Raw genomic sequence first — 19,243 nt, forward strand, 5'->3', positions numbered from 1 at the left:
TGATGCTGTGTGTCATGGCGTCAGGTGGCATCGGCCGGCAGTTGATGGGAAGATAAAATGCAACACAATCGATATCCAGGCTCTAAAATGATTCTCATTTCCAGCAGCCTCCTGCACCACGTGTGTCCTCATATCTGGGGCTGCAACATGGGAGAGGCGTTTCACTTCTGAGATGTTATTCCTGAAACGATGCCATTATCCTGCTTTATTGTCTAATGTTAGAATGACACAAATGTCCATTGTCACAGAAACTGAGTTATAAAAAGCAAGAGTTTTGTTCTGACTTTAACTGAATTGTTGCTTTTCAGCACAGACGGTAACTGCTGCTTGTTCACTGTGATTGTATTTTACTTTTCTATTACAATACAAGGAGCACAGTTTAATAAATAACTACCTGGTTGTGTTTTCTAGGGGAAAAACATTGGCCGGTCCGCTCCCAGAGTCACCATGGTAGGGATGGCTGTTCTTTGTTCAAAGGTCAAAGCTGCCTCGAACCACTTCGTTATTTCTCTATTCCTCTTCTCAAAAAGTTGAAAAATGATTAAGGGTGGTGAAAGTGTTTGGAGGCAGCTTATACCTGGAGTGTTAAGTGTAGTGCGGTGCCTTCGTGTTGATCTATACCTAACCTGTGTATATTCCTCCTGGACCTTTAGCCTCCCTGTCTGTGTGATGAGTACATGTTTACAGTCTGTTCTGTGTTGTGGGGGTGTAACGGTATAAAAACGTCCACTACCACATATTCATAGCGTTAGTTTTTTTGTTAGATGACAATATGAGCACCACTCGTGTTTTTTAGCATGTTTTACCCAATATATTCAACTGCACACAAACATGCGTGAAACTAACAATTTGAGGTTTTATGGGAGTTAATGTGCTGAGGCAGAAGCAGCGACTTCCCAGAGTCTTGTCACCAGGAAGTTACAGACAGATTAATGTTCTCTGTCAACAGTAACCTTCTCTAGTTCCTACACCGTTGAGTTTAGGGCTGGGTATCGAACTTGTGGACCGACCGAATTGGTTTCATACAATCGAGGACTGAAAAATGTCTTGTTATCTGATACCAAAGGAGTAAATAAGAAAATCTGATCAGCGACAGTGAGCTAAGAAACATGCAGCTAGCAGGTGGGTGATGTGACGATCTTATATAGAGGACGATCTTAGTTTGTCATATGATCTACTTTTTAGATCAGTCGTACATCACCTCACTTTCTATATTTAGATATTTCATTTTTAAAGTTCACTCTCTGCTAACCAGCTGCTAACAGAACACGTTAACAGTTAAACAGCTGGATGCTAACCAGATGCTAACAGCTCATTGATAACAGTTAAACAGCTAGCTGCTAACAGAACACGTTAACAGTTAAACAGCTGGATGCTAACCAGATGCTAACAGCTCATTGTTAACAGTTAAACAGCTAGCTGCTAACCAGATGCTAACAGACCACGTTAACTGTTAAACAACTAGCTGCTAACCAGATGCTAACAGCTCATTGTTAACAGTTAAACAGCTAGCTGCTAACCAGATGCTAACAGCTCATTGTTAACAGTTAAACAGCTAGCTGCTACCCAGATGCTAACAGCTCATTGTTAACAGTTAAACAGCTAGCTGCTAAGAGAACATGTTAACAGTTAAACAGCTAGCTGCTAACCAGATGCTAACAGCTCATTGTTAACAGTTAAACAGCTAGCTGCTAACCAGATGCTAACAGCTCATTGTTAACAGTTAAACAGCTAGCTGCTACCCAGATGCTAACAGCTCATTGTTAACAGTTAAACAGCTAGCTGCTAAGAGAACATGTTAACAGTTAAACAGCTAGATGCTAACAGCTTATTGTTAACATTTAAACAACTAGCTGCTAACCAGATGCTAACAGAACATGTTAACTGTTAAACAGCTAGCTGCTAACAGAACATGTTAACAGTTAAACAGCTAGCTGCTAACCAGATGCTAACAGCTCATTGTTAACAGTTAAACAGCTAGCTGCTAACAGAACATGTTAACAGTTAAACAGCTAGCTGCTAACCAGATGCTAACAGCTCATTGTTAACAGTTAAACAGCTAGCTGCTAACCAGATGCTAACAGCTCATTGTTAACAGTTAAACAGCTAGCTGCTAACCAGATGCTAACAGCTCATTGTTAACAGTTAAACAGCTAGCTGCTAACCAGATGCTAACAGCTCATTGTTAACAGTTAAACAGCTAGCTGCTAACAGCTCATTGTTAACAGTTAAACAGCTAGCTGCTAACCAGATGCTAACAGCTCATTGTTAACAGTTAAACAGCTAGCTGCTAACCAGATGCTAACAGCTCATTGTTAACAGTTAAACAGCTAGCTGCTAAGAGAACATGTTAACAGTTAAACAGCTAGCTGCTAACCAGATGCTAACAGCTCATTGTTAACAGTTAAACAGCTAGCTGCTAACCAGATGCTAACAGCTCATTGTTAACAGTTAAACAGCTAGCTGCTAACCAGATGCTAACAGCTCATTGTTAACAGTTAAACAGCTAGCTGCTAACCAGATGCTAACAGCTCATTGTTAACAGTTAAACAGCTAGCTGCTAACTGCAGCTGCAGACATCATCCTTGTTCTGCTCCTCAGTGAGTCTGTTGCAGCTCCACATGAACCAGTTCTCCACCTGAGCAGAACAAGCACCTCCGTCACCAGCTGCAGTCCAGGATGGTGGAGTTACTGTCTGTGGGACCAGAGATCTGTCTGCAGGATGAGCTGGTGCAGCGACTGAACTTTCAAATTAAAGTACTTACACATAGCAGCTCATAAATAAATAACAGTGCTGTGCACACGAACGCTCCATATGAACTAAGTAAGAAGTGTGATTGGTTGTGACACAGTTTGTGAACTGAAGACAGTTTTGTGGGTGAAGAGTAGAGGTGAGCAGACAAACAGCAGACAGAAGATACAAATGACAACTTCCAGTCAGGACTTTCAGAATAAAATCAGAGTGGAGAGAGGACTCAGATCGTGATTCAGACGGTGGATTGTGATTCTACCCAGAAAGATTTTCATATGATCTTTTGGTCAGATCGACCCCCCCCCCCCCCCCACATGCAACATGCTCAGACTACAATCTAGAAATGCTGGTGATTGGCTGTTTATTTACACAGTGTGACTGAGCTTAAAAATAAAAGTCCAACTAACTGCCAAAGCTCTCTGATAGATCCTCATTCATCTGAATCTATGCTCCACACTCACTGAGACTGAATTAGCTGCCTGTACAGTGAAGCGCGTAGATACCGTTACACCCCTGGTTCTGTTTAGATCACTGGTGTGGTGATGTGGGCTGCCTACAGGGAAACACCGTAGAGGGCAGATTTCTATTGCGCAGCTTTTGTTTCAAGATAAAAACGACCTTTGTACAAGTGGAGTTTGGGCCTAATTAATAAAACAACAAACCAAAGTAGGGCGTAGTGCCTGTAAACAAGAATGTTCTGTACCTCTTGATGTTTGTTGCAGCTGGCCCACATTACATTTTCTTTTCATTGTGTTGTGCCTTAAAAACCCAGATGGTCCCGTTTCTCTCCTGTGTTTTACTTCCTGACCTTTGAAATGTACGTTTTGAACTGTTTCTCTGAAGCTTCTGCTCTGTGTTGTCCACTCTACTGAGATCAATGTCCTAACCTCTCTGGTGTGCGTGGTCTCCGACTCTGTCCGTCTCAGTGGAGAGGAGGGCTGGTCTATAAAGGCACGGATAAAGGCAGTTTTGATGATGTTACTTCTTTTATTTTAAGAAGACATCAGATAAATCTGTGCTTATCCTTGCTTACGATATACGGACCCTCCTCTTCCTCCTCTACCTCTTCCTCGCTCTCCGCCTCCTCTCAAAGGAAGCCTGCTTTTCAACAGCCTGCAAAGGGAGTCGGTTGGTATGTCAATCAGCTGCTGGGAGAAATGGCTTTTTATCCGGCGTATTATTCCTGCGATGTTACACTGGATGAAAATGCCACACTGTGACACTGTTTGATTTCAGGACAGATTATTACCTTTAAACCCCATGAGTCACCTGGACTGTGCAGAGAGGGAACAGTGAACTCTGACAAGCTTTGCAGGAACATCATGAAGCACTACTTCAATAAAATGGATCTCTTATTGCCTTTTAACACACGGGGTCACGATAGTCCACGGTGGGTTCACTGTCTATCACATTTCAAAATGAACTGGTTATGAAGTCCATCTCAACCTCCTGCCCTCCCCCCTCCCTGCTGACACTATCACGGAGCAGTTTGTGAAGCTGCAGAAGCAGTGACATGTCAAGTGACTGCTTGGCCTGTGGTGTCCTGGGGGTGATTGTGAGTTATGAGATAAAGAGCAATTCTCACTGGCAACGTGGACACAAACAGTCTGGACTGGGATTTTTACTGCACTTGCAAGAACACAGGAACTGTGCAATCTGCAGCTCCGCTGATTCTCATTAACAGAGTTATTATCTGTGAATGCATAATGATATCAGTGCAGCTATTAATGCCAGCTAATTCAAAACCTGTGTTCAATGGTTTTCACTCATCAGCTGACGTGAGATGTAGGTTAACTGACAAGCCCAGCAATGCATTTACAGATGTAGGCAGACAGATGTTTATAACAGTCAAATAAAACTGTATAAGCAGAATCTGAAAAACACAGGCCTCTGTTGTTATGGCTGTAAACTAACTACTAATGCTACATTTCTTCCTGCTCAGATCTGCAGTTACACACAGCATCTAGTGGCAAACAGAAAACGTTAGCTGCTAGCTGGTGATCTGCCTGGGTCTGTATTTACGCACATTTTCAGGGTAGAAATGCAGGAAATTTAAATCAGAATATGACAATGCTGGGTTTATGCTCGGTTTAAGTGGTAAAGTTGGTGTACTGATGACAGCAGTGTAATTAGACTTCGTTCATGAAGCATGTGAAATGTGTCCACTGAAGTTTCCGCTTCAGAAAAAAAAATTGACTGGTGCTCTGTTATTGACGTCCCCTCGCGGTGCCCTGCTCCTCTGCAGGGGGGGAGCGCCACGAGCTGCTCATCACGACTTCAGCTAATGTTCTTAACAGTAGTTGTTGGAAATGTACGTTTGTTTCATTTGCAGATTTTTTGGGGAAACTGTGAAAAATCTCCTTTAAATTGAGATGGGAAGTTGACTCATGTCTGGTGGATGAATAAACAGGCAGCCGTTTGTTAACATGTTCAACATATAAACTTTACAAGACCTGCACATAAAACTCTCTTGTAAAACTGAGCAGTGAGTAAAAATGAACTGTATTTACAATTTGAGCAGTTGTGGTATCAGTAAAGACACAGCTCCACTCCCCTCCCTCCCCCGGCTCATAGATCGGACCCGACAGAAACCGGCTAAAATCTATTTTAATTCAATTTGCATTTGGATTTCATTTAGCAGCAAAGACAACACATCAGAATAATTTCAAAAAATGCTATACAAGAAAGAGGAAATCTACATATTATGGCATGAACTGATTTTGAGGACAATATGTTGAGTTCATGACTGTAGAAAAACCTTTTGGTCATTTCTGTCGTACCAATGCACAGTGTATGTATCCTTGGGTATTATTTATATGATGTCACTTTCAACCAGTCAAACCTCTGATACAGTAGCTCTGTTTGACCGTAACGCTTGTCAGAGCTGTGGTTAAACACTGTATTACCTGAGCAGGTTGTACAGTGCGCTGTGAAGTGAGTTTCTGTGGGCCGTGGTGTTTTTGTTGTCACGGTAGCGCTGCTAATCATGCTAACCGCTCAGCTGTTTTAAACAAGCTTCTCTGACTGGAGGTTGAACCACATCAAACAGTGACGGCTACAGAAGCTGACACTCATTATTAAAATGAGACTTTCACTTACAGATATAGGTTAAGTCTTTAGTCCGGGTGAATCCACGTTTCAGTCCAAACTCTGACTCACAGTTGCCACTTAGTTACAAATGAGCAGTGGGAGCTAAAATTAGCAGAGCTAGAAATGCTATAAATATAACATATAAGCATTATCAGCAGTGCTGCAGTTGGGTCACAGTTAAGCCTCGTGCTCTACCAGTGAAATCAATGAGGATATAACATCAGCCCCCATCCTGGGGCCTGAAGCCTTGTCCCCTACTAACCGAGTGAAGTGGGGCTATTATGGCAGTTAACATTTAGCGATTAAATGTGAACACTCTTTGTCAGTTGTTAAATGTCACGCCCGCGGTGGCTCCCCTTTCCCCCGCTTCCTTTTGCTGCGAGAGGGGGGCACGGACGTGTCGGTGGCACCGGGCTGTCAACAGAGCCAGTGGGACAGAGACATCCGCATTCATACCTGTCACACACATTCTGCACACATCCACGCAAATGCACACACCCACAGCGCGCTCTGTACACCCTCCACCACCTCCACCTCCACCTCCACCTCCGGGCCTTTCATAACTCCAGTAGCTCCACTTGGCAGGGCTAATGGGATGGCAGGGCTGTTGGTTTTAGAAAGGGATGTCGTGAGGAGAGTGGAGCAGAGAGCTGAGGATGGGTCTCTAATAGATCTGGGGAGGGCGGTGTGGAGTTGGTGGGTGGGGGATTGCCTTGTGATCACTGGCCCATGTCACTGTTTCTTTCTTTCCCCCCTTTTCATACTTTTCCTCCTCTTATCTGCTCCCAGTCTCAGTTTATCCTGCTCCCGCTGTATTTCTGTCTCCCCAGCTCTTTACTTACCCCCCCCCCCCCCCTCCTCTGTGGTGTTTAGAGATACCAAGCCATTAGGGTTTCCATTAAGTTGTGTCTGTCTGTCTTTATTGTCAGTGCTGTGCAGTCTTGCCTGTGCCCACCAAGATTTCTACCACATCTTCTTCTACCATATCTTTGCATTTCCGAAGACAGTGGCAGGATTTCCTGCTTTTAGATTCTTATTCACGTCTGGTGCATGAAGCATATTCTGCCGCAGGGATTCATTTTTTAAATCAAACTTGCAAGTCTAAGTATGGAGTTGAAATTATGCATCATGCCTAAGATTTGAGGGAATGAAAGAAAGAGTGCTTGTTAGATCATAAACCAGCGCCTGACACCCCCTCACTCCAACACCTTTCTGATGTCAAAATTGGGGTGAGGTTGGAGGGGCTGTTAAAAAAATTTGTGACTTGTGGGAAATAGACAATCCAGCCTCACGCAAGAACTGGGCAGAGCTGAGAATGTACAAAAACTTGTCAGGGTCTGAACTTCTCTCTCAAGCTTCATTCGTTTTACAACAACTTCCATGACTTTCAGTGCGTACAAATGAGAACAACACTATGAAAACCTTAGGGCAAACTTTTTGGCCCATCCTCTTGTGTGGCAATTTGGAATCGCTAAACAAAATGTTGCCCTTGGTGGTGTCAGATTATTAATTGTTTTTGGCCCAGTGGCTCGTGTTAAGCACATCCAGACCATTTGTAGGGTGATGGGCAGTTTCAGTTCTCACTGTCGTAGGTTCTCCAAGTCTCTGGAGGGATAAACATCTTTCTTCCTAAAGTTATTCCCACATTTGGTGTTTTAATGACGGTCTGACACATAATGTTTAATCCTTGTTACTGTAACGGCCATGACGTGATTCACATGGTGGTATCAGATAATTCTGCAAAACCCTGTGCTACATCTTTAACGTTCATAAAATTCTTTCTTGACATTGACGGTTTGGCTCAGGTTGGGGGAACATTGTGGTTATGGTTGGGGTTGGTTGGGGTTAGGGTTAACTGCATGTCTGAGACAAGTGGTGAACTCTGGCTCCACACATGGACCCACCACCCCGACCACCTTTATGTAGCAAGGTGTAGAGGGTCCTAGGTCCTTAGGTCCTGGAGATGCTGAGCTGGTGTGGAAGAGTCTGCAAGACTGCTGTTAGAAACAAGCTGATAAATCTTCTGTGCAGCAGCTTATTACAACCCACAGTTAGGTTTTATTGTCAGGTGACCTCTGGCAGCTGTAGTAATTACGATGGGAGCGAAAGAGGAGGTCAGGCGACATCGTATGAAGAGTGTCAAAGTCCAATTTAGGAGGAGGGAGGGGTCGACAAAACACAGGACTTTGACATCTGAGACCACTGTTGTTTATTTTATCCATCCACAACCTTAACTGTGTGGTTATTACTGTAACTATGACAACGGAGGACGTCTAACCTTAAGGAAGTACTTGCCAAAACCCTACTCCAATCCTCACCCATTTTAGCACAGACCCCAATCTTTTCCTAAACCTAACCAAATACTTTTTGTGCCTAAACCTAATTAAACCTTGTTCCTTATGTTTTTCCATTTATCAATAACAGGTTTTCCTTTAATTTGTTACTGTCTCTACATGTATGTGGCCCCAAGCATCGGGTCTGACGTGGCACTCTGGGCTAATATTAGGACGCTCACCTCTGGAGGTTGCACAGTTGTTCAGGCAAACACTCTGACGACCTTGTTTGTTTGTGAGCCATTTTCCTGCCCTTTCATTCTCTCACACAGATGAGTGTTTGGCAGTGCTCCATTCAACTCATCTCTTCTCTAAGCATAAATTCACTATTCATAGAAATACAAGAGATTGTGGCCAAACACACATACACACACACACACACCCAGCTGAGAGAGAGCTGACTGGATATCATGACGCGGCTCTTCAGTTGCTGGACAGAATGCAGATTCTCAGAAATCAATGCTCTGACGGTTTTCCACGATACGGCCGACCACGTGACCACAATCAATTCTGTAAATGCTTATTTAACCTTGGCGCAGGGTTCAAGGTGTTTTGTGGTCGGCTCAGCGCGCCTCCTCTTGACTCCCCTGTGCGCTATGTTTGGAAGTGATGTCTGGAAGTGTGAAGTGAAACAAAATGCCACACCAAATGTCAGATTACTGACTCATTTGTGTACCATCTGGACGCTATTATGCAAACTCGGCAAGGAGGTATTCTCCGCAGATCAGTTATGAGCAAAGGGAAATTTAAAGTGAGTAATCTTCCTGCGGAGGTGAGCGCGACTGTATCTAGAAGAAAGAGACTAACACTGGCCTCTGCAGCCCACTGATCATAGATACGTGGTTGATTCAGCCACTAAATCTGACTGACACCATCTGACAAACACACAGCTGCGTCATCAACACACTGACAGAAAAACATCCATTTAGCAATTTAGATAGGGACCCTGTTTAACCCAACAATCTGGAGAGCATGTCAATCACAAATAATCAACCCACTATATGATTAGACAGCACCACTGGCTTTGCATCTCTCTTAATGTGCCAATTTAAGGAGATGAAGGTAATGACTAATGGACAGCAGTGGCTCCGGGGGGGGTGGGGGGTGGGGGGTGGGGGGGGTGTCCTCCTCCACTCTAAGCTCCCTTCATCACTGACAAATAGTTTTCCGGGGCTGCTCCATGGTAACGCAGTGTGTGAAGGCTATTTTGCGATGTCAGCTCAAAGAGGCGAGGAGGGTGACGGTACAGTGGGGGTGTTCTGAGCCGATAAGCAGTCTCATGGCTCCGAGAGGTTCGGGTGCTGGGTTGTGCTGGGACTCCTCCTTGAATACGGTTAATTGGTCCCCAGATTACAGAGGGATCACTGAACATGGCTGTCCAGGCTCTTAATGAGCTAAAGTCTTCTGCTTCTTCTCAGCGGGCCCTTCAGCTCGGCCCGTCTCCCCGGACCCAAAGACCAGGCCTTCGAGCAGAAATCACCAGGTTGAGACGAAAATTCTTAGAAATGACAAACGTTGCAGGGTGGACGTCCATGACTGGGTTCTCTTTAAGTGAAGTCAGGGAGCTGGGCTGAATCTGAAGAGCAGAATACCGATTAATGATTAAATCTGACTTGTCAGTATGGCTCCTTCTGTAACATGAAGTTTGTCTCTGTAGTTGCAGATAAGTTTCAGTATTACTGATCAGGTTTTTTTCATTTCAAGCCTTTTTTCCTTCAAATATCAGGGAGGTGGATGATGAGGATTATATATGTATAAAGTTGTCCTGGTGCTGGACTGACGACACATCTACTACCACCTACCTCTCCGTTTATGCTGATGACATGAAGGGTGAATGTTTGCACTGAATCGCATCACATCAGACCATATTTCCATTCTTCAAAGCAGACCACAGCGTTTTCAGTATGAACAGTGTGAATTTATACAATAATATATATATCTATATCTATATATATAATACAATACTAATATGCATCAGCTAATATATTTCGTAGGAAACGTGATGCATGAGAAACACTTGTCTCAAAGAGTCTAGTGATAAGTTGGTCATCACATGATTTCATATAAAAGTTGTTGATAGTTTGTAGTAATACTCCAAGCAAAACTTCATATTGATACTTCAGGTATTGATTTTCCTATGAATGGCAATCAACTTACGAGACTTAAGAGTCAACTTAGTGAATTCATTAGTACAGTTTGTGTATCGAGCAGAGATGCACCATCAGGAGAGGAAATGCCTGGTGCCCCCCTGGTCACCAGCAACCCATTCACAAACATACAACGTTTTTAAGGAGTAAATGTTTATACTTTGATTAATAATGACATGCTATACCTCAGTTGATCAGTTAGAGTCTCCACAGTTCAAATGTTCAGTTCATTTTGCAGTAGCTATGAGCACATAAGTAAAATTCATTCATATTTACCAGGATCATAAACCAGCTAAACCAGCAAACCAGAGAAGCGGTGGTAACTCCCTACTGTTGAAGAGGTCGTGAAGTCTGATTTCCTCCATCATTTATATTCTTTTAGTCCATAAAGGTCCAGAGATCAAAAATGTCTACAGGGTTTTTCATTTAAATATTCCAGGTTATGAATATTGTCATGAGAAGTGCAGACTGTTGAGTGACTTTATTTGCAGCACTTCTCTCCACATTTCTGCCATTTCCCTCCTTCCAGCTGCCTGTCAGCAGGTATTCTTGTTTTCATTAGCTTACTGGCTAAAAACCAGAGGTCTCCCTGAAAAATCTGTTCAGATTTCACTCCAGGAGGCTTTGGTGAGGACAGTGAGTGTACCTAGGTTAGAAACAACTATGTGATTCTGCCAGTCAGAGAAAGGGCTGCTATTCACTGCTGCCTTTGTCAATCATTCTATCTTGAAGACAGACAAGTGCCCTGAAAAAGGGGGGTGGGCTGGGTGCTTCTGAAACGATGCTCGTTGGCTGTGAAAGGTTTGAAATGTCCCACTTCACAGCTGAGGCGATGTAATGATGATGATTTTTTCAGTATGTTTTGTTCAGTATGTGGACTTTAGGTTGGGTTTTAGTCCCAGGATAAACTAATTCACAGGAACTGGAAGATGTTACCTTTCAAGTGATGTCTCATTTTGGCCTCACAGTTCTTCTGTTATAGGCTTTTTCATTTGAATATGCAAATGACATTAGAAAGAGTGGATTTGAAGAGGTTAAGAACAGAGTGTAAATGCTTTTACACCCTGACTATAGGTTAAATTACTCTTGTTACACCACAGACAGAAACTAAACAGACAGACATTTATTACAACGCTGCTGATTTAATATATTCAGGAGACAGTCTTAGATGTGGATGTGAATTTCCCCCTCGAATCATCTCTGTGAGACTCACTGTGAAGCATTTAAATGAAAAAAGAGAAAGTTGGTGAAGGAACACACAGTAGACATCCCATCTATCTTCATAGCTCGAGCAAATATTGAAACCCATGATGTGAGCACGTTGGGCCTCCCTCTCCTCCTTCACGTCTGTGACAGATGTAAATGGATGTTTCAGCAGTTGGCTCTAATGCATTTTTAAACAGGCACAGCAGCAGACAGCAAATGAACGTGTCGCGACGGCAACGCTCTACAACGGGGTCTCCATCTATCCTCCCCCTCATATACAAACATACAAACCCTACGCTCACACACACACACACACACACACTGCTGGGAATGGCTGTCATTCATCAACTTTCTCAGTACAATGGGCTCAGTAAAGGTCCCATCTTTCAACTAAAGCACCTCCACAGTGCGGTGCCCAGTCGAGCACTGTACCACTGCATCATGCTCCCTGTCATCCACAAACACTCCTGCACAGCGGGACCAGAGATGATTGGGTGAAACTGCTGTTTATTCTCCGAGTTGAAAATGAAAATGGCTCTGCTCTCCCTCATGACAACATGGAGGACTGTTAGAGATGAGGGCGGTGGCCACAGACATGTGACGGTGTGTGTGAAGGTTTCTCGACTGCAGCGAGTAAATAAAGCTTATTAGTACAACACGTTTGCTTTTTCCAGATCTTTCAGTTGCATCTCATGGCCCTCATCATCTGAACCAGCTCCTCAACCACTGAGCCAACTCCACTGAGCACATGAAGAGCTCATTCAATTAGCTTCATCAGGTAGTTGCTAACTGTGTCTGCTGAAAGGCTCGGTAGAGGACAAGTGTGTTAGCCTAGCATTAGCCTTTGACTGACCACCAGCTCTTCCCTGTAAACTCCAGTTGTGTGTATTTGCTTGTATTCTCTGTATCTGTGTTGTGTTTCTGTGATGTCAAACTGAGAGACGTGTTTCTCCGTTTTATTCATTTGCAGCTTTTATTTTGAGCTAATTGCAACAAATACATGATCAAAGATGTTTCTTTTTGTCTCCTCTTTATTCAATCTGCTAGGGGCCTCTTGCGTTGGCCCCCCGGCCTCTGATGAATGCACAGATTCACGTCGTCTCTCAGGATGTGATGAGTGCTGTATGCTTGCCCTGTTTGTTTTTTACCTGTAATCTTCTGACTGTACTTCCTGTATTCTGCCTGATGTCTGCAGAGGTGACAGCGGACTCCACTCATCCCGCCATGTCTCCCATCTCTCTTTATGTCCATTTCCCATAATCTGAGGAAATTAAAGAGATATTTCACCCACTAAATATGTTTACCAGCAGCAGGATGGAGATGTGGCATCTCGACTTGTTCAGATGATAAAAGTCAATTAAAAATTCCCAAATGTCTTGAATTACATAAAAATCATATCTCAAAATGCCACTGAAAGACAGATTTAACAGCGTTTCAGTGAATTATCTCTTTAATTGTGGCCCTCACTACTAACAGTCTGTATTTGAGATGATACAGAGCATTCCTCATAGACACTGAACAGATGTTTCATTGCTTTTGTCATTGCAGGTACCCATCAGCACAACTATAACCATGTGGCTCTAGGTAGCCCCACACGCACACCTAAGAATGGTAAGACAAAGCAGTGGGAGAGGGGGACATTTACAGCTCAGGTCAGTGTTTGAGGTGGAGCCCAGACCGGGGCCGTAACCTGAATTTAGAGCTGGACGTGGATGCGTGGAAAAGCTCTCGACATGGTCACGTATTCAGTTCGCCCCACTGCAAATCCATCCCAGTTCTGAAAATGAGGCTTTTTTTGTTGGAGATTGAATTACAGACGTGTCACATCCCATAGTCATGAACATTTCTCTGTGAGCGCGATTGGACACAGCCGCCGTCCCTTTGCTTTTTAAAGGGAATGTGGTTTGGCAGAGCGTGTGAAACCTGCTGTTTTCCCCAGAGCACAAGTTATCACCGTTAGGCCCCCCCCCCCCCGAGAGGAGCCACACAGCGCTCGCTTTTTATCACTGATGTCATTCAGCTGTTAGTTAAAATAGTTGTAACGAGGCAGAAAAGGCCCAGGGTCACAGGCCGGTGGACGGGGGGGGGGGGGGTTGAAGGCTGTAAGGCGGAGGCTGGAAAGAGGAAAGATGGAGATAAAACGAAAGAAAAAGGCCATAAGCTGAATATTCACTGACTCCTGTGTTTATTAAATCACTCTGATCTCAACATTTGATCCATATTCTGTTTGTTTAAACCACAAACATAAGGAAAAAAGACTTGTTCACTGTCAGGCGGGGGGGGGGGGGGGGGGGGGGGCACGTTTAAATTCTGCAGCCTGCTTTACAGACATAATTGACCATGTGACCCATTTCACACTCACACTCACACACACACACACTCGAACCAGGACTGTGGAGAAATGCCTTGGAGATCTATTGAAAACATGAAAAATCCATTTCAACAACACATCTAACACAGAGACTTTGATCACAGCCCCCTCTGCCCCCCAAAGGCTTCACATTTCAGTACTTAGTGTATTTTCTAGATAAAACCCACTGCTGCAACCCCCCCCCCCCCACACACACACACACACAGCAGCCAACAACTGAAGCGAACAGGAAATTACGAGCAGAAAGTGCATCATCGTGAACACATCACGTGCCTCTGGAAGTAAAAGCTGATTTGATTTGAGTAATTTTTTGGGTGGGGGGTGGGGGTGGGGGGTTGGGTTGTGCCAGTGATGCTGCAGGTCTGTGTAGGTTCTGTTTCTCTCACCATCAACTGAACATGTGTTTCTTGCTTGGGTTTGGTAGCTCACCGATCACTGAGGCGTGGTAAGTCACACAAACCTCTGAGTGTAAAGACCTCATTCATCACGCACTAACTAACCCCTACATCTGTGTCCTCCTCTCCTCCACCTGTTGGCAGACCTGCTTTAAGTAGCATTTGCTGTTTGTTTGAAGCCGTTTCAAAAAAAAAAACAAAAAGAAACATTGTGTTTATTCACGTGGGACAGAAGAGTCCCAGGAAGTCAGTTCATGTTTGGTAACGTGCAGAACCCAAGCTGACGTTTTTCTTATTGTCAACAAATCCCGAGATGTTAATCCCTTCTTCACTAAAGAGATCAAATATAGTTTAAAGGACCTATTGTAAGTTTTGCTATTGCTACATAGCTAATGTTAGCATTAGCTGCTGTTTACTCACCAGTCAAGAAGAAATGTCGTGAGTTCAGCATCAGACTTCATCCTTTACTCACCAACATCTGTCTCCAGATGTGGGAACAAACTCCAATGTTAACTCTTAATCATTATCAGGTCTTTTACTCAGCTGAAGTTAGCATGCTAACCAGCTAGCCCCAGCCCGTCTCTTCACTTTCCGACAGCGACTCACTGTAGCCTCCAATCACAGACGGAGCTGCTCAGAGGACGTATTAGAGCCGCGTCAACCAGCAGCCCGCTCCCTGCAGGAAACCACGTTCCTAACAGCTCCAAACAGCTGGGAAGTGTAGTTTTAGCTAACGTAACTCAAACTGAAGCAAATAACTGTTAAAATCTTAGTTCAGCAATTCCAATAGGTCTGTTATTGACGACTGTTTGCACTGGATGAAGAAACAGTCGACCAATCAGAGCAAAAATGGAGACGTCACCGTCCATGTCCAGCTCACGACAGCCATGAAGTCGTGACAAAAACAAGTTGTGAGTCGACGAAAGGAAGATCAAACACTCAAACTTACATATTAATTCAGATGTAGAATTGCTGACGTGACTGAAAACGAGGCAGCCACAGACTGTAAATAAAGACGGGCGGAGCCTCTGTGACATCACCCACAGGTTTCTGAAGCTCAGATTTGGCTGATTCACCGTCGCCACCTTGGCAGTGACTGACTCCGCCCCTAACTCCCTGCTAATCCAAAGAGGTGGGGCGTGTGTGGAGCCGAGACTTCTGTGAATACTGGTGTGGGGCAAACATACGCTCACACACCTGTCACTCAAAGAGGCCACGCCCTCAGTTCTTCACTGGCCAGAACCAGGCTTCAGCCGCAGAGGTGACCCTTGTTGGTTCTGGTCTGTTCATGGGATTTGTGGACAGTAAGAAAACAGAAGCTACCAGCAGCTGCAGCTGTTAGCACTCAGCTACCACGTGCAAAGACTGTTTGAGGCAGGTCTGTGTGGTTGTGCTGTCCGTTGTGATGAAGCAGTAAAATGTGTTTGCTATTGAGGTAGCTAACAGCATGCCACAGTCCGAGTCGATTCTCCCCTTATTGATGCAGTGTGGCACACAGTCCACTCACAGATCATTCACATCCTCCAAACGCCCTCCCTGCAGCTCCCAGGGCCCCCCGCTGCCACCCCGGCCCCATCGACACCCCTCAGACCGGCTCTCTCCAGCTCCCCTTCTCTTTTCACTCTTCTCTCTCGTTTCCTTGTATTTCACTCTCTTTTTTTCCTCCTTTTAGATTCTCTTATCTCTATCTCTTCCCCTCCGTCCCTTCCTTCTCTCCATCCTGCAGCAGTTACTAAAGCCCTATTTTTAACTGTCAATTGGAGACTGGTCTGGAGCCGCACCCATGCCCGCTGCTCTGCACTGCGTGACAGACTCACGACTCACAGGGGAAAGTGAGATAGAGCAGGAGTGAGAAAGAAAATGAGAGGAAGGGGAATACTGAACAGACAAGAAAGAATTAAGGAGTGAGGGAAAGTGGGTGGCAGCATGGTTGGACAGATAAGATTGACAGAGCGAGGAAGACGGCGGTGAATGGGCCCGACTGCGGATGTTTGTGTACGTGCGTGTGTGAGAGAGAGAGATAAAGAGGAAGACTAGAGCGAGAATAAAAGAAGGCTTTGGTCCAGTCGCCGCCCCCTGCGTTTCCCTGGCATCATATCACATCGCATCAGCGACAGCCAGTCCAGATACTGCTCGCTACAGAGCGAGCGGATGTCCCAGATCACACCCCAGCGCTGTCAGGAGCGGGTCACTCTCCACACACTTGTGTTGTTCGCTGTGTTGTCTCTTTTTTTTCTCCTTTCCTTTCTGTGGACCACTGTTTCACCTCGTCAAACCGCCACGTTACCTGTCAAGTCAGTCCCACACCAAATGCTCACTGAGTGCCTGATGTCACCACTTATTGCCCCCCTCCTCCCCAACCCCCCCATCACTGCCACCAGCAAGTTGGAGTTTTAGATATGCAACCACTTCCCACAGGCAGACACACAAACTGCTGTGAGAGGAGACAGTTAAAGCCAACAACCCGTTCCAGAGCCGGGCCAGACTCACCAACCACCCCTCAAAACACGTTTCTGACTATCCAAACATCAAGAATTCACATTTCATATATTCAGCTGTTCACTTCCACTTCCTGTGAATTTTACCTCTGAACATGAGGCGTTTAAAGTCTGTTGCCAGGATCTGATTCAGGTGGGGACGCACCCAGTCCACGTTTCATTTAGTTTCTGGTCTAAAAACAGTGACAGTGAATAATTTGACTGGATCATGACAACGAGTCTCATCCTGGATGCAGTTCCAAAGCAAATCTCCTGTCAAAACATCAAGGTCAAACCAACTCATCCAGATGAGTCTGAACACAACCCAGGCAGCTTCTCCTCAACTATTAATGCTGCTGTGTTCATGTTATGAGGCCCCACTCTCCATCCTCACTGGAGGAGGTGTGTGTCAATCAAACCGACTCTTTATGTGCAGCTGAATTCCTCCACAGGTGAAGTGCTGTTAGTTCAAGTCCGGTGAAAGTTGTGGCTCGTTTCAAAGCTTATGTAACGTTTAGTTAACGATAACTGATCACGTGATCAAACGTTAGACTGACTCCATGACAGTTTCATCATGTTGAGAATATGATGCAGCCAAATATCAAGTGAAGTGACATCAGATTAGACCACGGATCCAGTAGCTGGCATTAGTCAGTGCAGGTGAATGAATGAAGAATTAATGGAATCATAATACGACCAAGTGCAATATCCAAACTGCAGCTTCAGTTTGTTTGATTCAGGATAAAAAATAAAGATCATAACTGAAGTGATGTGGTGATACAGAAATAACCCGACCTACAAATCATACTCCCCAGATGTAAACAAACCAAACAAAATTCACATCATCATAATTTTTTAATTCTTTTCAGTGAAAGTAAAATGCTAAATTAACATTCCCACTATAATCATGACTCTTACTGCAGTATGTTTTCTTGCTTATTGTTCAGTAGTTTGTGTTTTGAATCAGTGAAGCCACATTGGAAACGTCCAGTCAGAGAAGAAGCTGCAGTGCAGGAAGAGGAAGCTAAGCTAACAGGCTAGACTATGGAAATGTAGCTAAGCTCACTTTTATTTCCAGCAACACAAACTGTCGAAGTTTGTGTAAATGCATCACAAAAAAAGAAGCATGAATGATGAATGAAAGGACGTTTTCTGTCTTTTCATCTTTACTAAATAAAGATAAGTAGGTAGAAAAAGAACTGAACTGACTGTGCTGAGCGGAGGAGGAAAGGGTTTTTTGCATGTTACTCAACAGGTTGACATTGTAAACCAGGACACCTTAAATGTCACTTTGACCATTTATTTTGTTCTTATTGGCTTTTCTCACACACACTTTAGTGAAAACTGGATCTTCAAGCCCCCCCCCCCCCAGGGAACCTCTGCCTCCAGGAAGTATTTGTACAACTAAAACTCCAGCTCAGTCTTCCCTTCTCTACCCCAGCAGGTGGTCTCCCATGATGCCTTGGGTCTCGTCCTTTCAATTCTTTATTTTTTTTTTGGGTGGGTGGGAGGGTGGATGCGGGGGTGGGGGCTTAGGCTAAAGCCAGCCTGCCCATTTTCTCCTCTTCCCTCTTCTGTGTGTGTATATGTATGTATGTGTCTCCAGAAAACAATCGGATAAGCAGCATCCTGACCTCGCAGACGGAGCCCTACGACCTGTCTTTCTCACGCTCCTTCCAGAGCCTGTCTCACCTGCCGCCCTCCTACGAGGCGGCCGTCAAGGCCGACCTCAGCCGCTTCTCGTCTCTGAAGAAACTCAGTAGGTCCAAGTTCACTGCACTAATGCAACAGTAGGCTCCCTGCCCTGACGCCCTGCATGATAAAAACACTGCATTGAGTGTGCTTCCCTGACTCCTGACTGCGACGTTCCGAGCGGCTCCGGAGTGTTTCAGCTGTGAGTTTGATTTGCCTGCTGCACTGAGGACATCAAACAGAGAGAGAGAAAAAAAAAGTATGAGCACGCACTTTTCTGGAGATTTTTGCAGCTCCCATTGAGTAAACGTTACAGTGGATGGTGGGGGGGCCGTGAATCAGAATCAGAAAACAGCCCCTCCCCAGCTCTGATCCTTCATGAAATCAGCCTAGTCATCTCAAGAAACTATGTGTCATTGATATTCCACGCTTCCCTCGTCTCCACTTAAAGGCTGCAGCCACTATTTCTCTCGGAGCGTGTAAGTACATTAAGTGGCTTCTTGTGCCCGGCCCGGCTCGGTATTGATTTAGTGGTGCTACGCTGGATTTCTGCTGCGTAATGAGGTCTCATCTCATGATATTCTCTAAGTGGAACGCAAATATTCCTTAAGGCTTGTGTAATTTCATCATGACTGGCCCACTTCACTGCTGGCTTGCAGTCAAAGTGAAGGATGACGATCTACAACTCATCCCGTCAGGGCTCACTCCGCACCGGCTCCCTCTCTGAGCTGCCGGGCACCGTTTCAAACTAAATGGCAGAACAGGTTTGCAGGATGCGGC

At 44.7% G+C, this 19,243-nt stretch overlaps 2 protein-coding genes and 1 long non-coding RNA gene across 8 annotated transcripts in view; 2 read left to right on the plus strand and 1 right to left on the minus strand.

The window, feature by feature from the left end:
• Positions 1 to 19,243, plus strand: part of shisa6 (shisa family member 6) — a 61,939-nt gene that overhangs the window by 38,820 nt on the left and 3,876 nt on the right. For 2 of the 3 annotated variants that reach the window (XM_071463602.1, XM_071463604.1), the window contains exons 5-8: positions 412 to 450; positions 13,077 to 13,139; positions 14,324 to 14,344; positions 18,378 to 18,530. In XM_071463602.1, coding sequence (XP_071319703.1) covers positions 412 to 450; positions 13,077 to 13,139; positions 14,324 to 14,344; positions 18,378 to 18,530 — 276 coding nt within the window. The remainder of the gene's footprint in view (positions 1 to 411; positions 451 to 13,076; positions 13,140 to 14,323; positions 14,345 to 18,377; positions 18,531 to 19,243) is intronic. The other variant, XM_071463605.1, reaches the window with a different exon arrangement.
• Positions 1 to 19,243, minus strand: part of dnah9 (dynein, axonemal, heavy chain 9) — a 195,717-nt gene that overhangs the window by 16,518 nt on the left and 159,956 nt on the right. For 2 of the 4 annotated variants that reach the window (XR_011685187.1, XR_011685188.1), the window contains exon 79: positions 12,677 to 12,789. The exons of the other annotated variants lie outside the window; for them this stretch is intronic. The gene's annotated coding sequence lies outside the window, so the exon portion shown is untranslated. The remainder of the gene's footprint in view (positions 1 to 12,676; positions 12,790 to 19,243) is intronic. 4 annotated transcript variants of the gene reach the window in all.
• On the plus strand, positions 4,759 to 5,263 carry LOC139609269 (uncharacterized). The gene is made up of 2 exons (XR_011685192.1): positions 4,759 to 4,951; positions 5,015 to 5,263. It is a non-coding gene; the product is annotated as an uncharacterized lncRNA (long non-coding RNA).

This window comes from Trachinotus anak, unplaced genomic scaffold (genome assembly GCF_046630095.1).
Source record: "Trachinotus anak isolate AG129_WGS33_773 ecotype Australia unplaced genomic scaffold, CSIRO_AGI_Tana_v1 ptg000025l, whole genome shotgun sequence".
In the NCBI taxonomy this organism is placed as follows: Eukaryota; Metazoa; Chordata; class Actinopteri; order Carangiformes; family Carangidae; genus Trachinotus; species Trachinotus anak.